The sequence below is a fragment of the Asterias amurensis genome, chromosome 4 (assembly GCF_032118995.1).
Source record: "Asterias amurensis chromosome 4, ASM3211899v1".
NCBI classification, from domain to species: domain Eukaryota; kingdom Metazoa; phylum Echinodermata; class Asteroidea; order Forcipulatida; family Asteriidae; genus Asterias; species Asterias amurensis.
The window spans coordinates 20,366,729-20,390,191 of NC_092651.1; the positions used below are offsets into that span (position 1 = coordinate 20,366,729).

General features: G+C 37.7%; 1 protein-coding gene and 1 non-coding gene across 2 annotated transcripts; both read right to left on the reverse strand.

Moving 5' to 3' along the window:
* Positions 1-947: 947 nt before the first annotated feature.
* LOC139935665 (testis-expressed protein 26-like) lies at positions 948-11,969 on the reverse strand. Its single transcript, XM_071930173.1, has 8 exons — positions 11,736-11,969; positions 10,409-10,616; positions 8,782-8,875; positions 8,109-8,274; positions 4,931-5,075; positions 3,227-3,403; positions 2,575-2,727; positions 948-2,214 (listed from the first exon to the last, which is right to left on the reverse strand). The coding sequence occupies exons 1-8, from the start codon at positions 11,850-11,852 to the stop codon at positions 2,075-2,077; spliced, it is 1,200 nt and encodes a 399-aa protein (XP_071786274.1). The 5' UTR covers positions 11,853-11,969; the 3' UTR covers positions 948-2,074.
* On the reverse strand, positions 7,070-7,151 carry Trnas-uga (transfer RNA serine (anticodon UGA)). The gene has a single exon. It is a non-coding gene; the product is annotated as a tRNA-Ser (tRNA).
* Positions 11,970-23,463: the final 11,494 nt, after the last annotated feature.

The following is a 23,463-nucleotide window of genomic DNA, read 5'->3' on the forward strand; positions in this document are numbered from 1 at the left end:
TCGTATTAAGTTGGAGCTACTTATCGATTAAGTTTATTTGTTTATTTGGTTGAATAAGCAAAAGAAAACATCTGCGTTGTTTGGTTTTTTTTTTACCGAGTAGACCATTTTAGATTTCTTGCCCCTTTGATTATTACAAATTTTATAACATTGCAAATAAGTACCTTTCTGACCTCACAAAATCATACCTGTTCATCATTGATTAGTGGGTGCCTCTTTCGTTCCTCTATTTATCCCTTTGTTCCGAAGGACTCTGTTCGGTAGAATTCCTTGAACATTGTGGGCCTTTTCCCAAGCCCATAGTTTGGGCTCCGTCGTAACTTTTGGGTCGCAGCATAATTAATGTCCAACACCAAAGGGCACAGGGAGAGACCCCCTTTGTATAACGGTGGCATTGTTCCCATTGTTGTGAGACCCGCTTATCTTAGGTGTAAAGAGCGACACAAACCACGGAGGAAGAAAATCCTCCGTGCACAAACCAAACCCTTCCCTCCAACCCCCCTGTCTCCCTGTTCCTTGTTTACCCTTGCTTTTTCTGTGTGCTTTCTGCGTCTCTATTTTTGTATTTCCATTTTACTGCATAGGCTCTACACTTATCCTGCTTATAAGTGTTTGGTTTTCCTTTTTGCCATCAAGAAACGTTTTCCTTTAGCCATCATTATATTTATTGAGTTTGTTTACTAACTGGTTGAATGTTTTGAAGAATTTTTTACTCCCGTTGTTTTTTATAACTTCGTTTCTTGTTTTCTATTGCCCATAATGCCATGTTCAGTGTCCCAGAGCGTGTCTACATGATTAGGGCGCTATATAAGTTTTTGGTAATTTTGTTATTTTGATAAGAAAGAGCTTGTTTTGCACTTAAACCATAGGTCCTTTTAATTAAATAAGTTTGTAACAGCTAAGTCTATTTTCTAGGAAAGACAAATTGAGACGTTTACACTCACGTGTGAATTTTAAAAATTGAACTCAAAGATAATTTTAATACATGCCTATTGCGTGGTAGCTGAAACAATATATACATAGTCATCCTAAATTATACATTATAAAAAGAGTCTTTCAAAAACACCCAGATAACGTAAAGTGCACACACAAGCATTTTGTTTTTAAAACGAGAAACAAACGGAATGTAAAGAAGGACAACAACGGACATCAGATTTGATGTTAATTGACTCGAAACTATTTTCAAATTTGACATGATTTCATATCCAGGAAGGAGACCATTGATAATCACAAATTGTTACGGGCGGTAATCATTCCGACTGAAGTTACAAAAATACAAAAAAATACAAAAAAAACGTGAAGCCATATTTGACATATCAACACATTATAGTTGCACTGTTCGGTTGATGGGTAAATCTGCCCATACGTAAATGCACATCCAAGAAACCAAAAGGTGTATAGTGGCGGTCATGGTGTTCACCAAGTCTTTAAAAGTTCTGCTGCTGTTATTTAAATATTTGAGATTCAGCTCTGATTTTTTCAATAATATTGTCCCACCGTGTGCCGAGTAAACTGTAGGAATGAGCTCCGACTCATCGTGAAATAACTCCTGGAGTCTAGAGGTTCGAAATGCGATGGTCCTCGGTTCTAGCTCAGCTCGTGACCCTTTGTTGGTGGTGGAGAATATCTGGCTTGATGCACGGACGGTATTCCTCGCGAGTAATCCGATGTTTTATTATTTCACATAAGTACACAGAGTTAGAAAGTTCGAAGAAATTAATTATTTTTGTTGATAGTCCTTGGTTAGACAATTTAACCGTCCTGCTATGCGTGGAGCGAAACGAGAGCAGACGTATCGTATTATATAGGGTCTCAAGTTGGTTACCATATCAATAAGTTTTGTTCCCGTCTTATTTCAAATTAATGTAAACTATAGAATGTTTCAGATGCACCAAGTCGAAAGATTACCATATCAAAGAGATTTGTACCAGTTAATATTTGTTGAAGACGACTGTTGAAACATGTTGATGGCCCACAATAAATGTATCAAGTAGTCAATAAATCATAAAAAGAAAACAATTATTGCAGAAGACAGTTTTTGTAGTAAAGTATTGCATAGACGAGTTCTTGGCATCTACATAGGACCGTTCCATTTAGAGATCCATGTGTGGTTTGGCTGGGCAGTCTTTGGTCTGGATGATCCACTGCTTGATGGGGGTCTGGGAGGGCCCGTCTTCGCCATAGAGTCCAACATCTTGTTCAAAACATCTCGTTCTGAAAAGAAGAAGAAGAAAAAATAACATCAATTAAATGGAAGCACCTGTAACTAAAATGGTATATTGCCCCAAACTATTCCTAGAGTTTTTGTTGTATTTTCATTTAGAAATAGAAAGCTGAAAAAAGTATGCAAAATTAATGTTATTCAGAGCTTGTTCCCCGTGTGTATGTGTTTGCAAGACTTTAATCATTGTCACCTGTTACCTTTTTGCGTGTGTTAGTTTTCAGGGGTGTTTTGGGGACCCTTCCCTGATAAAAATGTATGGCTTATGTCTGCTAAGACGGTCTTAGCTGTCGGGCCCAAATTGTAACTTAAAACCAACAGTCATAGATGGCAATAATAATGATGAATGTTACCTTTATCTGTCGCTGTTTGTAGATACTGCTCCAGTTTGCCTGCTTCTAGGGCCTTGGATATCTGCACCATGCCTGGGCGGAATGGCTTGTTGAAGAAGCGGTCATACGTGGTGTGTCGACGTAGATTCATTTGATGTGTGGAGGCTAGAGGAACTGATGAGAGAATGAAACGTCGAAGTTACATCACTGCGGTGAGTTTGCAACTTTTCGTGTGTTTTGTTTTCATTCAAAATAGTATCTTTGAATGACTGTTGCATGTAGGCAACAAAATGTATAATTTGCAAATAAAAACATAAACAATTCGAGCAGCACGGAATTCAAAAATATTTCTTTCCTTTTCGCTGCTCGACCGCGTGGCCCATTCACGTAACGGTAACTGACTGACGGCTCGATTAATCGCGTAGACAGTCAAACCTTTTCTACCCCGTGTGAGTCCCGTCGTAATGCAATCCAACTGGGCCGTCCAAACTTGTAACACTCAAGTTGTGACTGGGCCCAACTATAATAAATGGGATTGTTATCCAGTTGGGGAGAAACGAAACAAAGGTTTATCTATCAACAATGCTCGGTCTTGTTTGGTTCCAACACACTTCTCTCAAGTTAGGAATTGTAAACCAAACAGGTTGTCTATAAATTTCTTCTTCAAACTCACCGATACCAGTTGCTTTGACATTCTTGCCTTTATTACATCCATACCGGCTATTGTTCCCTCGTAACGGGTCTTGCTGTTTGGGATACTGGTACGAGAATCTCGTAGATGAGGCGAGACTGTACGGGATCTTCTCTCGCCAGTCCACGTAGTCATCGAAGGCAGATTTCATCTGATAACCTGTGGGGTGTTCCATGATAAATTATAGGATAATTATGAAGTTATAAAGGCCAATTATTGTTGTTTTGATATTTGTATGTGTTTTAGTGGGTCCTTTGGGTTCGAAAGGACGGTGCAAACCCTGCCTCTGGAGGCCACTTTGATACCTCACTCGGTGCATAGATCAAGGGTGCACCTCTCTAATCTGTGATGGCACATTAGTGTGTTGCTTCTTGCAATGACGTCTTCCATAAGGCCCTTTATCGACCAGCTCCATTGTACACAATATGTTATCCTATAATTAGATATTGAGCGTACTTGCTTAGCATACTACCAAGCGGAATTAAGCTTATGAAAAGAAAGGCACGGGATCAGTAGTAGCCTTTCTACAAACAGCAACCGAAAAAGGTAAACAAAAGTTCGTGGTGCTGGTGTTTACCATATACCTATTGGCGAAGTAACGGTAGACCCTATACATTTTTTACGAGAAGAAAAAATAACGCATAGCAACCCAGTAACGGAACCATGGTAAAATGGTATAGGGGGCACGAGGGGTACACCATTTGTCTAGGAGTAGGGGGAGTTCAGGCCAATCATAACTGTAATTTTTGTTTGCATTAATCTGACGTGGTGGTACAAATAAACACATTGTCTATACGTGGTAAAAAGATAAAAACGCGTAAGAACATTGAAAGTAGAACTGCTTATTTTTTGTATACACTGTAAAAATGTAAATTTTTACTCTGCTAACTTTTAGTCTCAAAGGTCAAGTAAACGAGGGCCCCATCAGGGGCACGGATATTAAGGGGGAGGGGTACGCGACCCTCTTGTAAACGCCATTGTCTTATTCACCTGTTAAAAGTTTGCGACAGAGATAGTCCCATAGATTGAACATTGAACGTTCATGTTATATATTATACAAAAGTTCGGCCTTAGTATTATTATGAAGGTACATGTATACTCCTTAAGAGCCTTAAAGTGGACACTATTGGTAATCACTCAAAATAATTATCATCATAAAACCTTTCTTGATTACGAGTTATGGGGAGAGGTTGATTGTATAAAACATTGTGAGAAACAGCTCCCTCTGAAGTGACGTAGTTTTTGAGAAAGAAGTAATTTTCCACGAATTTGATTTCGAGACCTCAGATTTAGAACTTGAGGTTTCGAAGTTAACCATCTAAACATACACAATTTCGTGTGACAAGTGTGTTTTTTCTTTCATTATTATCTCGCAAGTTCGATGACCGATTGAGCTCAAATTTTTACAGGTTTGTTATTTTATGAATATGTTGAGATACACCAACTGTGAAGGCTAGTCTTTGGCAATATTAGTAATAGTGTCCACTGCCTTTAACAAATAATACGCAATGGCAACATGAGATTTCAAATTGACCTAAAATCGTGTTTTGATTATACGTACACCCCGAGTGACTCCTGGGTAGTCGATTGTAGGTAGATTAAGTTTTACTCGTAATCCTTCATAATGTCTTAACAAATTATACATATAAACGGCAAACAAATTGTTCAATTTGTTCTTGTACGTACCCTGAGGGACTCCTAGGTAGTCGCTTTGGTAGGTGGATTTGCACTTATCTCGTAGAATCTCTTCCATCATCTGGTCGGTAATCTCACCGGGATATAACTGCTGGTCTTTGGGTACGTGTTTCGGGAACCGCCACACCATGAAAGACTGTGCGTCATGAGAACAAATAAAAGAGGGAAGTTGTAATCCATTATAAGTAGAAACACAATCGATTCAGCAATAGGTTAACTTGTTAAGTTTCTTTGTTGAAACGTAAATCGTTTAAAACAATACCCAGTCAGTTTCCCTTGTGGTTCACTTGACATATTTTGTTAAGTTTTAAAGTAAAACAAATCTGTTTCATATGCGACAATACAAAACATTCAGTTAAAATAAAACCGAGGAAAATCAAATCTATTCTGCGACAGCAAACCTTATTATTTTACATTTTATGCAACAACGTTGTTGGATTTGCGTAAAGAACATGTGATAATTAAAATAAAATAAAAACATCAAAGTATTTCCGTTTTGGAAAAACCGAAAAGGTTTAAAGTAAAGTTTGTACTACAGATAAGTTTTCCGATCGTTCGTGGGAAGTAAAGCAAATTTCAAAGCAAACTAAATGTTGACGACTTTTAACCAGAAGTCCTTTTTGTATTTCATTAGTCATTTTGTAACTAGAAAACGACATGTTTCCCATTCCCAAAAAATAAATAAATAAATATAAATTGAACAGAGATTGATTTCCTTTAAATCGTAAGCACATAATCTGACTGTAAACAAAAAATCACTAATTATTTTAACAAAGGCTACATTTAACTTTACTGAATAACAATAAATGTATTCACCCGAATGTGTCATACATTTTAAAATTAATTTTACATTAATGTTTCGTTTCCAAAAACAGAGACAGCGGCTCACAATATCAAGTATATTTTGTTGTTGTAAAAAAAAAAAAAAAAAAAAAACATAATCGTTAAAGCATGATTTCATATAAAAGAAAACCAATATTAAAACCTTGACCAGCCTCTCAATGCACCTATACGAAATTCCAAACACAAATATTGATTTAAAAATGACAGGTGTTTACAAGTATAGACACGCACTTAAATTGATCAGTGAAAATGCAACATCGCATGGCCATCCGAATTACTACGCCAATACAACCTCCCCTACAACGGCGATTCCAACAGATGAACCAGATAATAATTACATCCATTTAAACGTGTCTAAGCACAGCTTTAATTTATTATAGGTAAAGTAGGCATAGACCTTTGGTTTTAGGAACCGTTCGGTGGTTGATTTAACCTTACGTATATATTTTGCAGATGTACAATCATGTGAAAACTATATTTCAAAATGGTTGTAGCGTTTTTTGAGATATAAATCCGGAGCAATTTTGTCCTCGAAAGACGACTGTAAATACACGAGAAACGTTTCACGCAAAAACGTTTGTTCAGAGTCTCCCTTTCTTTTGAGAAATTTGCTTAGAAAATTCGTTCACACCAACTTTAATTAAAAACCTACAAAACTAAATATTATGCCCTCATTATCTTTCACTGAAGAATGTAGGCTTAAGTTGAAAAACCGGTATACAAACACAAAGAGTTTCACTCAAATGTATAAACATATTCAGATTTATAAGAATCTCACACCTTGTACAAAAGCGTAATAAATGATTATGTGTTTCATCAGGAGAAACTGAACATAATTCACCGGTAACTTTTTTGTATCGCCTTGTTTTTGGCGTGCCGCCTTTCATTGCATTTGATGTTTGTTTTTTATGTAGAGTTACACTTTGTTTTATTTATTACACTGCCATTTTTAATTATTGTCTTCAATAAACTAAGAGATGATTATCAAATGCAGTGAAAACTCGTTATATAAAAGGCTAACACATAATAAACTACCTATCATACTATGAAATAGTGTTGGCCTGTTTTGAGGTATGCCGGTGGACACTATTGGAGTGCACCGTTTGGTTTGGGTGTACACCGGAAAATTTACAGTGTTGTAGCATTGTGTCCGCAAAATCTCAGAAAGGCTTATTGCGATGAAGAAAAGGTGAAAACTGTTAAATAGTGATCTGCAATGGCAAACATGGCCCTAAACAACAAAAATGACTTTCAAATATTACGTAAAAAAAATACATCCACAAAAATCGCTGCGAGCAGGGTTCGAACCTGCGCGGGAAGATCCCATTGGATTTCAAGTCCAACGCCTTAACCACTCGGCCATCACAGCAGACGAGGGAGAGGGCAATCCTATTGTATATAAGCCGTGTGCGCAAAATGCAGCAGTCAGACGACTGTTACATGTTTGTAATATGTCCAAGTACGCATGCATTCATTGATGGAATAGCAACCACTTTACAGTGTTCAGACGACTGTTGCATGTATAATATAATCTAAGCGAAGGTGCAGTGAATCGAAAGTGAGAAACACAGTCACGGACTATCATATTGAAAGAACTTATACTCAATCTCAGGCATCTGAAAGCACAAATTCGGTACAAGAAGGGCGTCTTTTCTGTGATTATTTCCTTGTCGGATAACAAATATTGAGTCGAGTGGTCACAGATCATATTTTTGTTCAAGCTTTCTACAGAAGACGAACAGACTCAGAGCATGATCGAAACGTCGAGTTGATGAAACCAACGGTTCTTTTCAGAACCACTCATTTAGAGATCATTACATGCTGGTGTTACCGCAAATCTTTCCGTATCATTTTGATCTTGTTAGTTTGTTTGGATAAACGAAGCAAGGAACAATAGCAAAATTGTAAGCATATTCTTATCCATTTAGCAGAAGAAATATAAAAAGATATCCTCGGGAAGATTCAAATGTTGTAGCATTAAAACTGTTATCTTTATAACTACATCACTTCGAAGAGAAATGTTTCTCAAAATACTATTAAACTATTCGTTCATGTATATGATTTCTTACCACAGGTTTTTATTGCCACTATTTTAAAGAGTGATTAGGGCCTGCCAAACCTAACATTTATAATTTATTTGACCAAAACAACGCAAATTGTACATTTATATGAACGCATGATAATAATAAATGTTACAAAAAAGCAAACACAATAAACAAACGAAGTACAAGATAAAAAAAAAACTAATCATCTATAAGTATCTAATCATAGATTAGATTGCATAAATCTTCCTTATATTATAAGTAAAATCACAAAGTTTGCTTACCTCGAATGGATGAGGGTTATTGCGTCTATCTCCAGATGATGTCCCGCTCCGTATAAGATCCGGTCGGCAGAATCCTTTATTGGAAAACTCCTTGTTGTAAGTGGGCGTTCCTATAGGTCCATCTAGATCGTAGGAGTTTTGGTACAGACCATCTGTCGACCGTGGTCTGGTGGGCGCAAGAGGAGAAAGAAAATTTATATATTTTGAGTGATGGTGGTTTTGAAAAGAAGGGCCGGGGCTTTAAGTTTCGAAAATGCATGTTCTGTTCGTCGTCATAAAATGTATAGATTCTACTTGGAGAGAGGCAAAGAAAAGTTTATTCTTAACGTACGGGTCTCACTTAATTTGTTGAACTTTTTATTTCACATGCCTCATTCGAAAAAAAAATCGTTAAGGCATATTGAAAAAAAAACACCATATTAGATGGTGTGAAAGAGTCGACTGTTCAATATTGAGCGATGTTAACTTCAAAATAAAGATTTAGTAAGATTTCTCTACCGTTTATCCATTTTCTGTATTCTGTTTTTGATTCATGGGTTTTCTTATATTGCTCTGTATTTTACTAGTGTTCTTTTTATTGCGTCTACACGGGGCCCTTATAGGGACTAACAAACTAAATTAAACCAAACAACATAAGCACAACATAAAATCCTTCACAATCTGAGCTTCGTACCTGGCAGGAGGTGCAGACGGAGCAATGATCCCTGGGTAGTCCCTCCTGTACGACGTCACGGTCCGCTTAACTTTCTGCGGGGTGCTTGCTCGACCTGACGAAACAGAAGATATCATTTTGAATATAAAGTTCTGCCAATTTTTAACCAAAATATAATTTTCGTTCACCAAAATGAGTTGTATATTTTTCAAGCAGAAATGTGTTAGTGCAACTGCGCCTTGCTTTGTATCGACGCGGTTTTTAACGCAGATTGAGTGACCGCCATTGGGTTCTAAAAGCTAACACGAAGTTTACGTCGCCAAAGCAACTGGCGAGATTAGTAACTGGGAATTAAGGAAGCTGAGCCTGAAACATATGTTTTGAACACGAGACGCGAGGTCACAAACAAAATCAAATTTCAATTGTATCAATAAAACACTAAGTATAGTAACATAAATACATAAACAGTCACGATCACGGCCAGGCTATCCGCTGGTTTCACAAAAGAATAACTGAATATTGTCGTTTACTACACTAGGTACTGAATCACAATGCGCGATTTAATATCATAGACTGACGTTAAACGGTTTTTTTTATGGAAGTCGTTGTTGCCAGCTTGGTGTAAGTCATTTTGGAGTTTGCTGAGTTCCCTTCTTTGGAAGATGGTCCAAAACAACAAACTAACAAAAGCAAACATCATAACTTTTTGAAGCCAAAGTTTGTATAGCCTTCAAATAGTAGAAAGTATTAAATTAATTACCATTTGAATAAAACTATACCATTCCAATCACCAACATTATTGCTAATATTATTTGGATCGCTGCAACTTAAAATATCAGAGAAAATAAATCACGCTATTTTTGTTCACCGTACATGCTCTTATTATTAGTTCCTTTGTAACACTATATATTCACCCCACTCCTGTCGTTCTAAAATATTTGAAAAGAGGTCTATGTTTATACGCACATTTTTATCGACATTTTGATAAGCTAGTTAATTATCGCTATATTAATGTTTTAATGGAATTCTTGTTAACTTATCATGGATACAGCAACGTAGGTCACGATGTGCAAAGTCCTTCATTTTGTTAAATTATACTCTATGGGATGTTTCATATCGTAGAACACGATCGCCCTGACTGTTTGGCTGATTTCGGTTTCCAATCTCCCCGGTGATAAATTAGAAAGAAGCCACTGGTTTGAAAGAATGCGCCTTTCACAGCTTTTTGTTTGCAATGTCAATATGGTTGTGGAAAAGTCAATAACAAAGTCACTCGTTGTAAGTGTGATGTGTGGTACTGTTTTGATATTTTGATGACTGCAGTGTGTCGTTTAGGATAAAGTATGGACAAATCAAGAATTTTGATTTAAACAAAATATTGGGCTTTTCAAATTCAAGTTGTAAGAAACACATGAAAAAGTTTTGACCATCAAATAACACAAGGGATACTGACATGTAACATGTGAAAAGTTGTTGAATCTACATAAAATGATGTAACTGTCATAACTTTCTAAACTGAATTGAAAATTCAGAATACAATTCGGTCGTAAGACCTCGAAATGTTGAATGTTTTTAAATAAACCATAAACCTTAACCAACCTTAAACCATAAACTATTTTTTTTTTTAAGATAAAAAACGTAGGCCTACCGAAAGACGCCATTGCAGTTTTGGGTCTCTGTAGTTTGGTGTCTTTTGGTCGAGTAGGCTTCCTAACCGCCGATTTCTTGTTGAGGTCCTCCCCTATGTGTAGGGTAGCAAGGAGCTCCAGACAACGCCGTTTGTCCTGCTCATTCGCCTTGCCGTAAAACTGCTGAAGGTCGCGGGAGAAACCTTTTGTTAACGAGTCGTGGTCGAACTGTGGACAAGAAAAGTTATGAAAAACTTTTGTAAAGGGTGCGTTCGTTAAGCTTCCCTGGGTCATCCCCGGTGTGTGGCGGGTTTTTTTTCCAGGACGAATGTGGGTAATTATCTGCACACGTTCGTCCTGAAAAAAACAACGTCACACACCGGGGTCGACCCAGGAAAGCTAAACGAACGCACACAATGATAGTCAAAAGTAGTCAAAGGGGGGCTGAACAATTACCCCAGACATCCATGCACGTAGTTTGTTGTTTGTGAGGAAACTGCCAAACAGTGTTTTCTAGTTTTCTGTGGCACTCTGAGAAAAAAAGGGAAATGATTAGCGTAATGTTCCACCGACAGGTCGGTAGAGCACGTTATAAATAATTTTTATGTTTTGCTTATAAAGAGTATATTAGGCCTTTTGCATGTCGTTGTTATACTGTCCAGCATTTTCTTATGAAGAGGTAATTTGACCAGCCCAAGCGATCTTGTTATAACCAGAATTAACTGTTGTCTGGAAACTTGACGTGATTGACAAAGTTAACTATAATCGGAGTTGTTATGGGGCACCGTGGGGCGATAGGGGTTTTGCGGGGAAGGAGTGTCATTGCACTCTAACCGTGGATACAAAGTTAAAAGTCAAAAGTATAATCGATCGTATATATAGTCATTTGTCTTTACTGTCGAATTCAAGTGTATAATAGTCTGACCTGACGGTGGTACCAAAGACCCAGAGTGGTGTCATTAAAAAGAAAACATTACTGTTGTTTCTTTGCTTGTGGCACCAGTGAAAGAATATTGTGTTGGCGGCACTTAATGTGATTAAACGCTGTAGCAAAGGTTCAACCTTGTCCAAATAGAGTCGATTGACAAATTTCAAGTTAAGCCACAAGAGCAAAAACCAATCTAATTTAATTATCGGCTGGTATCTAAGAGTTTGACTTCTTAAAGTGTCGACTGTATGTAGAAGTAGACAACCGTCAACATTGTCGAAATTCAAACATATAAAATTTATAATGTCATAACAGTACACGTAGGCCTATACGTACAATTTGAGTAATAAACTGATGTACTGATTATAGTAAAAAGTCAATTTTATAGGAATATCAGCTTATAATTCGGGTACCATTACCTTAGTCACGTACTTCACTCCAGAGTTCGGTTCTTGTTTTGTTTCAGCCATCAAATCAGCCTCAGTAACCCATCCTTGCCTAGCAGCAGACGGCTCGATCTCCACGGAGGCCGCCATTGTTACGTTTCACACCGGCAATACTATCCAACACTGACCCTACTGTCACGTCAACAATCGTGTTACCCCTCGTTCACGTTACGCGTACCCCCCTTCCATTCATGACCAACGTTTACCGCGCACCATTTACAGCACCTGTGTGCGTTGTTGCTACGGGCCAGCGTCGGTTGGCAAGTGGTGTGCTCATTGACCAGTCGCACCAACAGAGGGCGCTATTTATCTGCCTCCGGATCTGGGCCGGAAAAAGAGTAATAAACTTATATGACAGAGGACGCTGTTTCACCGATATCTCAAAAACGCGATCATGGTAGGTTTTTTGTAGCCCTCTGTCTACACTTGTATTATAAGAAATAATACAATCGAACGGTTAAAAAAATCAAAGATATATTATACCTTTTGCGCACTGTTAAATCTAGTCTGTAGATGTTTCATCTAAATTCTGGTGTAGGTGTCCCAGGGAAACCTGTCCACCGGAGATCTGGGGCCAATTTCATAGAGCTGCATAAGCAAAAAATTTGCTTAAGCACGAAAATAGCTCGCTTATTTTACACATGTTACTGGCCAAAATTTCATGCCATATACATTGCTTATGACTAGTATTTAGCTGTTGTTTACTAAGCATAACAATTGAGTGGAGTCTTGGCCGGTAATCTGATTTTACTAAGCAATGAATTGTTTGCTTAAGCAGAATTTTGTGCTTAAGCAGCTCTATGAAATTGGGCCCTGGTCCCCCAATGGGAAATGAACACGGGCTGAGGAGGTTGATTCAAAAGAGGGCGCTATCAGAAGAAGTTTGTACACAGTTTGCCATAATGGGGGGGACCGAATCTCCGAGGGGACACTAAATCTCCTGCCACATTAAGCCTACTGATGGAGTGAAGTCCTGCGGTTCAAGAAAAACAAAACAATTCGAGAATTCTCTGTTTCCCCGGAATTCTAGAAAGATAAAACCATAATATTGGATTATTATTGAGACAATATTTAATCACAACTTCGGGGATCGTCTCCAATAACTTATAAGTTGCGAGAGGGCGGTGTTTAAGACAATTATTAGTGACTGATTCATTGCAGACAGCAAAACATGACCTTGGAAATTAGACCGCCTCTACGTCTATACACAAACGAGACAAGAGTTCACAACATATTTGCAAAAAGTTACTGTTTTTAATGGTTTTGCGATGTGTAGCTACAACCAGACGGATGTCGCCGCCACACCTCAAGTGTACGCACGCAGTTTTATTTCAAAATGGTGGACTTGCGGTCGCAATGTATTTTTTTGTGGGATTATTTCAATCAAGGTCGGATAGTGCAGTCATTCTCACATTGTGGCTTTTATTTTTGTTTTCAGTCACGTTTTTAGTATGGGTTGATTTGTTGAATTGACACAATTATAATTGTTTATTTTGATGTATGTATGGAAGTACATGTTTGTTGATTGATTGATTGATTGATTGATTAATTTATTTATTGATTGACATGAAACGATCATGGCGAAAATGTCAAGGTCTCAAACATTTCAGCCATAATTCTGATTTTCTTATTTTTACATCTTGTTATACAAAGTAAGTATAGACATAATTTGTTATCCAATATTATTTCCCAATCGTCCACCTCAAAGGTAGGGTCATGTTTGTGTTTTGATGTTGTCAATAATAGCCATAACTCTGATTTTCTTATTTTCACATAACTTATTTACCCAATTTCACCACTGTCCACCTTTAAAAGTATAGGGTCATGTATAGGATTTGAGGCATTGCATGGTGAGGTATCAATGTATATTTGGTTTGCGGTATGTGTATCTCTTGCCAGGTAGAGTTTGTTCTTAGAGAAATGTCTAAAAACAAACTCTTAAGAGCGAACTCTATCCACATGGTGTTACCGCAAACATGGTGTTACCGCAAACCAAATTTATATGGTCATGAATGTGTTTTTGTTGTTGGCTATAGGGTCATGTTGATGTAGTGGCAAAGCAGGAAAGATACAGGTGTACTACAAGGAAAGTTTCAGTTGAAAAGTGTCCATTCCGTTGCCTATTCTGAAGTTCTTAATCCACAGGAATTGTTTTTGTTTCAAATTCTAGTGAAATAATGAGACGTGAGATGATTGCTATAAAAACGTTAAAGTCACCTAGAAATATAATTTTTATTTTTTCAAACATAAGAGTATATGTTTAGTAACAATAAAACATTTTTTTTAAGTAATTGTTTGTAACGATTTATATGTTTAGAAAATAGATAAAGTTGTTTGGGGGTTGACTCCGCCTACCCCTTTTGTGACGTCAATCGAGTCAGACTTTGCCTTGATGTGTAGAGTAACACACGTGCAAAGTACATGTACGGTCCAAGTCGTGAGTTTGTACGTTTCAAAAAAAGTGTTTTTCTTACATTTTCCCGGCAATGCAGACCAACTGTATGGCTGCTGGATGCATCAAAACAACGAAAGATGGGGTCAGTCTGCATGGCTGGTCAGACTCACAAGAGCAATAGTGCCTAGTGGTCCGGTCCGACGTCTTTTTCAACGTTGTTCAGCATTTTCTCTTTAAATATCGCGCCACGATTGACGTCACGAACAGCGCCCTCTCGGGTCGGGGCCTACTCTTAAACTTGTAAATAAGATAAGAACTATTTTTTTTAGAACCTTAGTTAACTGTTTATTCACATTCCACTCATCAAAACACGATTAGTGACAAAAGCTTTATTTTGACAAAATACCACTTCCAGGTGACTTTAAGTTCAAACTATAATATTGATACTTGTGTGAGTTTTCTGAACTGTACGAAATGCTTTTCCCATGGGCCAGATGAATTTCTTGGGGAATCCCCGGAAAAAAAAATTGTTTTACAACTTCACTATCACTTGAAAACCTTTGAACTACTGGGAGAAAGCCATTCCCAGAAAAAAACTATGCCTATCTGCTATAGGGTCAAGCCCGATAACCCCACGTTAATAGGGTTAACATCATGAATGAGCGTTTTTCTGAAGGTATTTGCATCAGGAGTGAAACGAACATGCATGGGGTATCGGTGGGTTATTCCCGGGAATTTGGGGTTTTATTACATGCAAATCTGATTGGTAGTGTTACATCAGGCTTGGAGCTGAAAAGGAATGAATATTTTTGGGAATCCAATGTATTTTTGTGCAGTTACTTTACATAAGTTACATTACCTTTGTGGGGTTAAAGACAATAGATAAACCCAACGGGTTAACATCATGAGTGTGCATTTTTTCTAAATGTGAATCGCATCCATTGTGAAACGAACATGGGGTAGCAGTGGAGTTAAAATTCCCCGGGAATTTGGGGTTTTATTTCCTGAAAATCGGATCGGTAGAGTTAAAGGTATAACACCTTTAGTCATATTTTGTATTTTGTATTCTCACTTGGTTTAAATTTTGACTCAATTGGTTATGTTGCAAGAGAATAATGAAAGAAAAAACACCCTTGTTGCACAAATTTGTGTGCTTTCAGATGCCTAATAAAAGGCTTCAGGCCTGAACTATTTTAATGTTTGAGTGACAAATTACCTATTCTCAAAAAACTAGTTCCAGTGACTTTAAAGGAACACGTTGCCTTGGATCGGACGAGTTGGTCTATAAAAAGCGTTTGTTAAAGTTTTTTTTTATAAAATGCATTTTTGACTCCCATAAATGGCCGACCGTGTTAGTTCGCACAGTAAAAGGAAAACCGGGCAATTTAGAGGCATGTTTTTGGGGGTCGTTGTATTTTACTATTACAACATCTTTCTACCCATATGCATTTTATAACAAATGGTTACAAACGCTTTTCAAAGACCAACTCGACCGATCCAAGGCAACGTGTTCCTTTAATTTAGGCTTGAAGCTAAGGAATGACTTTGGGGGGTAAACAGATGTATTTGATATTTTACAGTTCACATACTTTTGTGTGGGTAGACTAACTCGGTCGCGGATAACGCCTATGTTAACACCTGGATAAGCCCATATGAAACAAAATAGCGTGTTTGGTTTTTGAAGTTATACGTCCGGCCATCGGACATGTCCAACCCATAAGTATATTGAACTAAATTTCAGTTCTCCTGTAGCATTCCTGCTATGTTATTTCTATTTAATTTAGCCGAGTTTCCAGCAGATGGTCTTCTGCGGTTGAAACAGTTGGTTTTTGTGTCAAGTTACCTGTAAAAAGTGTGTGTGTTTGCTTGAAGTTCAAGGGTACAGATTTCTTGGTGCATTCTCGGCGGAAAAATGTTTCTCCAATCAGGTTGGATTTTGGCGGCTAACCCAAAGTTGCAGTCATTCGATAGTTTGTATCAAGGTTGTTCGATTGTCCAACAAGCATCTGTTAAGCAGGGGGAAATGTGGCCTATAAATATTCAGCTCTTGCGCAAGCTGCCTCACAGAACTCACAGTCTCGTTAGTACCTTTTATTTTATTTTATTTTTTCATTTTATTTTTACTGTTTATCAATATTGGTATCCATTTAATTATATCAGCTTTATTTTTTAATCATTTCAAACAAAATTAGGGATGTTTAAACATGACAAAGTGAAAACGTTTTTTCAAAATGAACTTTGTTTTCAAGATTTTTGTTTTTGTTTTTTTACATTATGTATTTTTTCATATGATCTTCCCGTCAAGGGAACTCGTGACCCCCACAAGGGGATTATACGCTAAGCTGGAAACAACCAATCTCTCTCATGCAAACATTGATTACGATTTGCACAAAATCAAGAAATATTAATTTAGTAAACTAGACGACAAGACGTATTGTCACTTTGAAATCAGCGGTTTAGCTTGACAATATTCATACCCCATCGTATCTTTTATTTTATGTATAAATTGTTTGCCATGGGTTCATAAGTTCTGGGGTCAGGAGATAAAGGGAAAACGAACTCATATAGACCTTTATTATCCTGTCACCATCTTGGTCATGTTCCCTGTTTTCAATAACAGTCATGAATGTTTACATTCATTGCGCATGCAACAGACTACTATTTCGTCCAGCCTCAGTTTGGTTACAATGAGTTGGAATGGAGTAAAATCAAGATGGCCACACAGTGATAAAGGTCTATGGAGTCAAAAGTGTCCGACGATCTTCGTCTTGTTGCCCTTGAACCTTGCATGAAGTTCACCGGGGCCTTTCGAATCGATCCACGGCGTAGACTTTCTCTCGTCACCCGGCACTCTTTCCTTTCTTTCCGGCCTCATTAGTTGTTTCTGATTATGTGCCAACATGTCTGTTTGTTTTGTTGGTGTCGTTGCTTTAAAGGCAGTGGACACTATTGGTAATTGCCAAAGACTAGCCTTCACAGTTGGTGTATCTCAACATATGCATAAAATAACTAACCTGTGAAAAATTGAGCTCAATCGGTCATCGAAGTTGCGAGATAATAAGAAAGAAAAAAAAACACCCTTGTCACACGAAGTTGCGTGCGTTTAAATGGTTGATTTCGAGACCTCAAGTTCTAAACTTGAGGTCTCGAAATCAAATTCGTGGAAAATTACTTCTTTCTCAAAAACTATGGCACTTCAGAGGGAGCCGTTTCTCCCAATGTTTTATACCATCAACCTCTCCCCACTACTCGTCACCAAGAAGGGTTTTGTGCTAACAATTATTTTGAGTAATTACCAATAGTGTCCACTGCCTTTAAAGGGAATGTATACGTTTGGCAATCACTCTGGTAACTAATGGCAATGAACCGTTGAATAGAAGCCCATGACTATGAGCAGCGTTTGATCTGTAAAGCTATTTGAGAACCAGTTAAAGATGCTATGTCAGATTTTTGGCCGATTTGACCCCAAAATTTAGATTTAGAATTCAATAGGTATTTTGATGGGGGTCGAGAAAGTTACAAGCTTTCATATGAGCCATTGCTCGAAAAAGTCCGACAATTGTTATAGTAGCAGTGATATAAAGTGCTCAAAATTAGTTTTTGTCGGGATCCCGAGAATAAAAATTATATCACGTGACCAATTCTTATGTGTTTTATAAGAAACGTTTTAAATTTTTGTCATGGTGCCTGACCATTAAAAGTAAAAGTTAAACTTTTTTTCGTTAGAGCGGGTGATACTTTTTGAAATACCATTCACTCAAAAATATCTATTTTGTATGTTGGGCCAAAAATCTGACATAGCATCTTTAACTTTAAAGTAATGTGGTTGTGTAAAATTTTAAGTTTTTATGTCAAACATTGGAATCTGAGAAGCATTTTATACCTTTTAAAGGCACTGTACACGTTTGGTAATCGCATCAAAGACCAGTTTTCTCACTTGGTGTATCTCATTCTCATCATAAGCATAAAATAACAAGCCTGTGAAAATTTGGGCTAAATTGGTCATTGAAGTTGCGAGAAAATTATGAAAGAAAAAAACGCCCTTGTTGGACGAATTTGTGTGCTCTCAGATAGGAATAAAAGACTTCTAGCTAAAAGTCTTTTAATATATTACCTCTTTCTCAAAAACTACGTTACTTCAGAGGGAGTCGTTTCCCACAATGTTTTATAATATCAACAGCTCTCCAATGCTCATTACCAAGTCAGTTTTTTAAGTTAATATTGTTTTGAGTATTTACCAAACGTGTACCTTAACCTTTGAGGAATATTCTTCCTATTATATAGTGGACATTTCGGCAAATTCTTAAAAAAAAACGCAAACACCTTTTGAAATGAAATTTTTAAAATTGTTAGCTTTATTGTATATACACATACAAATATAATATGGGAATAAATTTATAAGCAATCAAAACGGTCCCCAATACCCAAAGGTTTGCCTTTAATTGGACCACTTCTAATTTAAGCTCCAAATGATGAGTACTCTGGATATACCATTATCTCGGTTTCCCGTTCGGGTGAATTTTGCGTGCAGTTGAGGCAAACCGAAAAACATACCCGTTGGATGTGGACGAGACGAAAGTTACAAAAGTAAAGCACTTTTGGTCATGTCTGATGAGGGATGTAGCGTTTTTCCATCCCCCGTGAAATTAATTGCAGTAAAGCGGAACACCAAGGTTGTCTGGTCGACACCGAAGGTCCCAGCTCTTTAGGCGGGATGCGGTTGGCAGGAACACATACATGTCATGACAACAAACACAAACCACAGATTGTAATTAGTCTTTATCATTCATGTGATGCTTGTGTTTTTGTAACAGTTTTTTTTTTTTTTTTTTTTTTAAGTCATGGTTTGCATCACCACGGCGGGTTTTCATGGTTATGGTAACGTGTAATGGAAAACAGTTACCGTAACACTTACGTGTGCTGTTGTTTTTGTGGATTTTGTTCAAATCTTCTGTAAAATTTAGATTTTTAAAGGGAGAGTATACCTTTGGAAAATAAATATCAAAGACAATAAAAAGTTTCTTTAAAGACCACTACACTGGAGATATCATAAAACATTGTTAGAAATGATTGCCTTTAAAGGCAGTGGACACTATTGGTAATTACTCAAAAATAATTATTAGCATAAAACCCTTCTTATTGTGTAACGGGGAGAGGTTGATGGTATAAAACGTTGTGAGAAACGGCTCCCTCTGAAGTGCCATTGTTTTCGAGAAAGAAGTAATTTTCCACGAATTTGATTTCGAGACTTCAGATTTAGAACTTGAGGTCTCGAAATCAACCATATAAACGCACACAACTTCGTGTAACAAGGGTGTTTTGTTCTTTCATTATTATTTCGCAAGTTCGATGGCCGATTGGGCTCAAATTTTCACAGGTTTGTTATTTTATGCATAGTTGAGATATATGAACTTTGAAGGCTAGTCTTTGACAATTACCAATAGTGTCCACTGCCTTTAATTGAGGTAGGCATATGTATATTTAGAGGAAAAGGTCATTATTGCACCCAAACACAAAGGCTTTAGGCATGAAGCCTCTCTCAGGCATCTGAAAGCACACACATCTATGCAACAATATTGTGTTGGTTTCTTTCATTACTTTCATTACCAATTGAGCCCAAACCATCCCCATTTACACCTAGCCCCGCCCTCATAAAAATAATGCTTGGATGGGGGGGGGATCTGATACTTGAATCTTCGCCACCAACACATTCATCCAAACGTCTTTTCTCGACGAAGACAAAACTAGTCTTTAAATCAAGTCGGTAATTGTTAAGCGCGGTGTAGTTACGGGGACGGTACACACCCTCGACCCCAGACACACCTACCTACGACCGTTGCATGAATTTATAATCGCACTGTGACTGTTGCATCATGCTCTATGGTTGCATGAACGGCATAATGTGCGTTTGTAACAGGCAGCGATAACGACTTGTCATCAAGTCTAAGACACAACAAGCAAAACACTTTAATTGGGAGGAAGATACCTATCAATTTGATAAGTTCAAAATAATAATAATTGGGCGCTGAAGTTTTGGGCACTACTGTTTTATTTTGCAGCCAGCCTTTTCCAGGGGCATTGAACCTCGATGGGGATGGGTCCTTGTCTTCTCACGGTCAAAGGAACTGCTTTAGAAGTTAAAGGTTTATCACCCTAATTAGCATCGTCCCCCAATTAAACCCAATCGGAACGAGCACAATCACACGGGAAGTAGGTTAGGTCATGGGGGTCTTACCGTATTCACCCAATTACAATTTCGTTGCCTCATGTATTGACTTGATGAAAGTAAATCATCTTGTCGTTTGTTCACGCCTCCGCGAATTATTTACACTAAAAATATACCAGAGCTTTGCAGTAGTGTCGAAATGAACACTGAGCGACAGTGTCCACCAGGGCATCTCAAGTTTCCCAACTTCCCAAGTTATTAAAAATTGCAAAGCATTTTCCTCAAGATTGTAGGTAAATGACGAAAGAAAAAAGTGGCCTTACACTAAAATCAGTCTAGCTACTTGCTTATATTAATTTGTACTGATCGTTAGGTCATGGGGTCTTACTGTATTGTCCAATTACATTTCATAGCATCGTGTACCGAATAGAAAGTAAATCATCTTGCCATTTTGTTTACGCCTCCACGAACCAATTCACACTAAAAATACACAATTTTGTATTAGTGACAATATGATCACCAATCAAGTGTGTGCATTGTAAGCTTCCCAACTTCCCAAGTTGATTTAAAGTTGCGAAGCATTTTCCTCAAGATAATTGACGTAAGAAACAAAATGACATTGCAACTTTTTGTAAACAGTACCATCGAGCAAGCCCATCTCAAAATAGTTTACAAATAGCAAGGGTAGCAGGCGGGCTTTGAAATATCAGGATGGAAAAGGCGTAGCCCACATCATCTGAAAGGTCGGGGAAACGGACTAGCGCCCTCTGTTGATCACAGCAAACGCCAATCATGGAGAAGTAAGAAATGCTTTTAGGCCCCCCTACTTGCAAGTTACTGTTACATCATAAAGACACTCTTCTCTGGTATACCTGTATCTTAATGTTGCAGAGAGATCGATGCGTTGCTTGGAATATTTTGGTCAATACTACTGAAATAATAATGTTGGCCTATACTCGTCAGGCAGAAATATGCGTGGTTTTTAATGTCTCTTAGATATTTTTTTTCTGTACATCAAAATTGCCACTGTCTCTGTCGTAGTGCTTTTCAATAGTAGGGAACTTTTGTTCTTCTTAATCGATTAAAAACAAGGGAATCCTTAACCAAAATTAGGAATATTTTTAAGGATGGCCATTCTATACTTCATAAAATTAACATCGGTTAGGACATGGGAGTATACAGTCTGCCTTTTTTATCACGGAAACTTGAATGTGACGAGCTGTGAACACACTTGGCACTTCCCCACAACGGCTCTGTTTTGTTTTTGGTCAGAATGCATCGGAAATGACACTTTTACGGAAGACAGATAAGTCTAAAAATAAAATAAAAAAACCCACAAAGACAATGTTTTATGTAAACACTCATGAAAGGGCGGCACCGCCGGACACAGCAAAACATTCCGAGATGAAATGAAACCGATATTCCTTGAGAAATTCTAAGAACATTTTGTTGGGAGAGACATGGTATCCTGACCACATTCTACCCACATAATTGGTATCCCTCAATACCCTTATTGTAAATAAACTCAGGAAGCTGTTGGGAAAACCCAATCATAAAATTTAAAGGGGTCTGCAAGGTTAACTTAAATTTTGTAATGCACTTATTTCAAGATTCAAGACGGCAGCCGAACCCAGATTTTTTTTTTTTACTGGTTTTACAATTCACCTATGCAACAAACCTATGAACATTGTCTTACAAAGATATCGCGATCCTGCTCGATTCCTGAAATATAATGATAATTATTCAGTCAAAATGGCATTGGGTTTTATCTTTTGGGAATTTACAGTACAGACCCATTTTACTTTTGATGTCCGATAACGTCATCGTTTCAAATTTCGCCTTGGAAAGAGTATACATGACATTAATTCACAAAGTTAGGTTTGAGGCTTTACTTCCCATCCTTTTAGTACAGTTCAACATGTATTCAATCTGGATTTTAGTGCAAAAATGGCCTTTATAGGCCACCTCCATCAATATTGGGGTGCTGTAGTTTCAAACCAGTTTGAAACAATTTTTGTATGGCGTCTTCATCCTTCAAAGAAAATGGCTGACATTTTACATTAAATTTTTGCCCGTATCTCAACTTATGAGCAATATTACCGAGTAAAAATGGTGGCAAAACCCATGTTATGATACATGGGACTCCATTTAAACACGCGCATTGAGAAGTGCCCTCCCCCCCCCCCCCCCCAGTGCATCTTCTTGCCATGGTTCCCCCTAAAGTGGTTGTGGGTAATCAGGGGTTTTGAATACATTGTGTGAAGCTATGCTAGTTTTATGTTCTTCCTCCATGATCTGATGTAGGCCAAAGTTGTAAGAAAGTCTTGTAAAATCGATCGTCCCATTGGAAGAGAATATTGACTGTCCTAAATTACATGCAAGTCCTACAGTCTAATCAGCTGTCGTATGATTCATCCTAGCCCCCTAAGTTTAACATTGAATTTTAAAGAATCATTGAGACTTTCAGTTTTCTTGACTTTGCCGCATTTACAACTTTACTGAATAATAAACCAATTAAGCTCAATTGATTTTTTAGGGCACGGGTCAATTTTCTCGAAGACCTGTTGGTTTAATTTACGTTCTCTATCGAGACTTTGGAGCCAAGTTAAGTGGGTTTATACACTTAACAAGAGGTATGCCCCTACAGTTGAAATAATGTGCAAGGGAATGGGGGCGACGCATACCACGCCCTTCCTTTACAATTGGGACTTCATTAGTGCTTTTAGCTCTACACAAACCTATGCTTCATTATACAACACACAGCTATGTTGATTATGCACACTGCACAGTGCACACAATACATGTACTGTACATGTACTATACATTGTACACGCAAAGTTTTTAGCATGTGAAAGTAGTCCCGGCTGCATAGACTCCTGTAGGCTTTGTCCAGCCAGGCGTATTCTATATACACGGTTGTCAAGTCTAGCCGTGTACCCATCAATCACTGGTTAAAGCTACTGGGGACGTTGAGGGTAGACTTGTTTCAAGCAGACGGGCTTAAACGTTTCCTCATCCGTTTTGTGGTGGGGTTTGAAGAACAAAACAGAGAGAATCCATCATCAAGTCAGTGCTTTCATGGTTTAAACCACAATGGTTTATTTCTCACTTAAACATAAGCTCTTTGGTATGGAGTATAA

What these genes read in the sequence shown, in the direction of transcription:
- LOC139935665 (XM_071930173.1), bottom strand. Translation starts at nt 11,852, where the DNA reads ATGGCGGCCTCCGTGGAGATCGAGCCGTCTGCTGCTAGGCAAGGATGG. An exon ending in GAGTGAAGTACGTGACTAAG is followed by an intron (nt 10,617 to 11,735) that starts GTAATGGTACCC and finishes TCTTGTCCACAG; the next exon opens with TTCGACCACGACTCGTTAAC. An exon ending in ACAAACAGCGACAGATAAAG is followed by an intron (nt 2,215 to 2,574) that starts GTAACATTCATC and finishes TCTTCTTTTCAG; the next exon opens with AACGAGATGTTTTGAACAAG.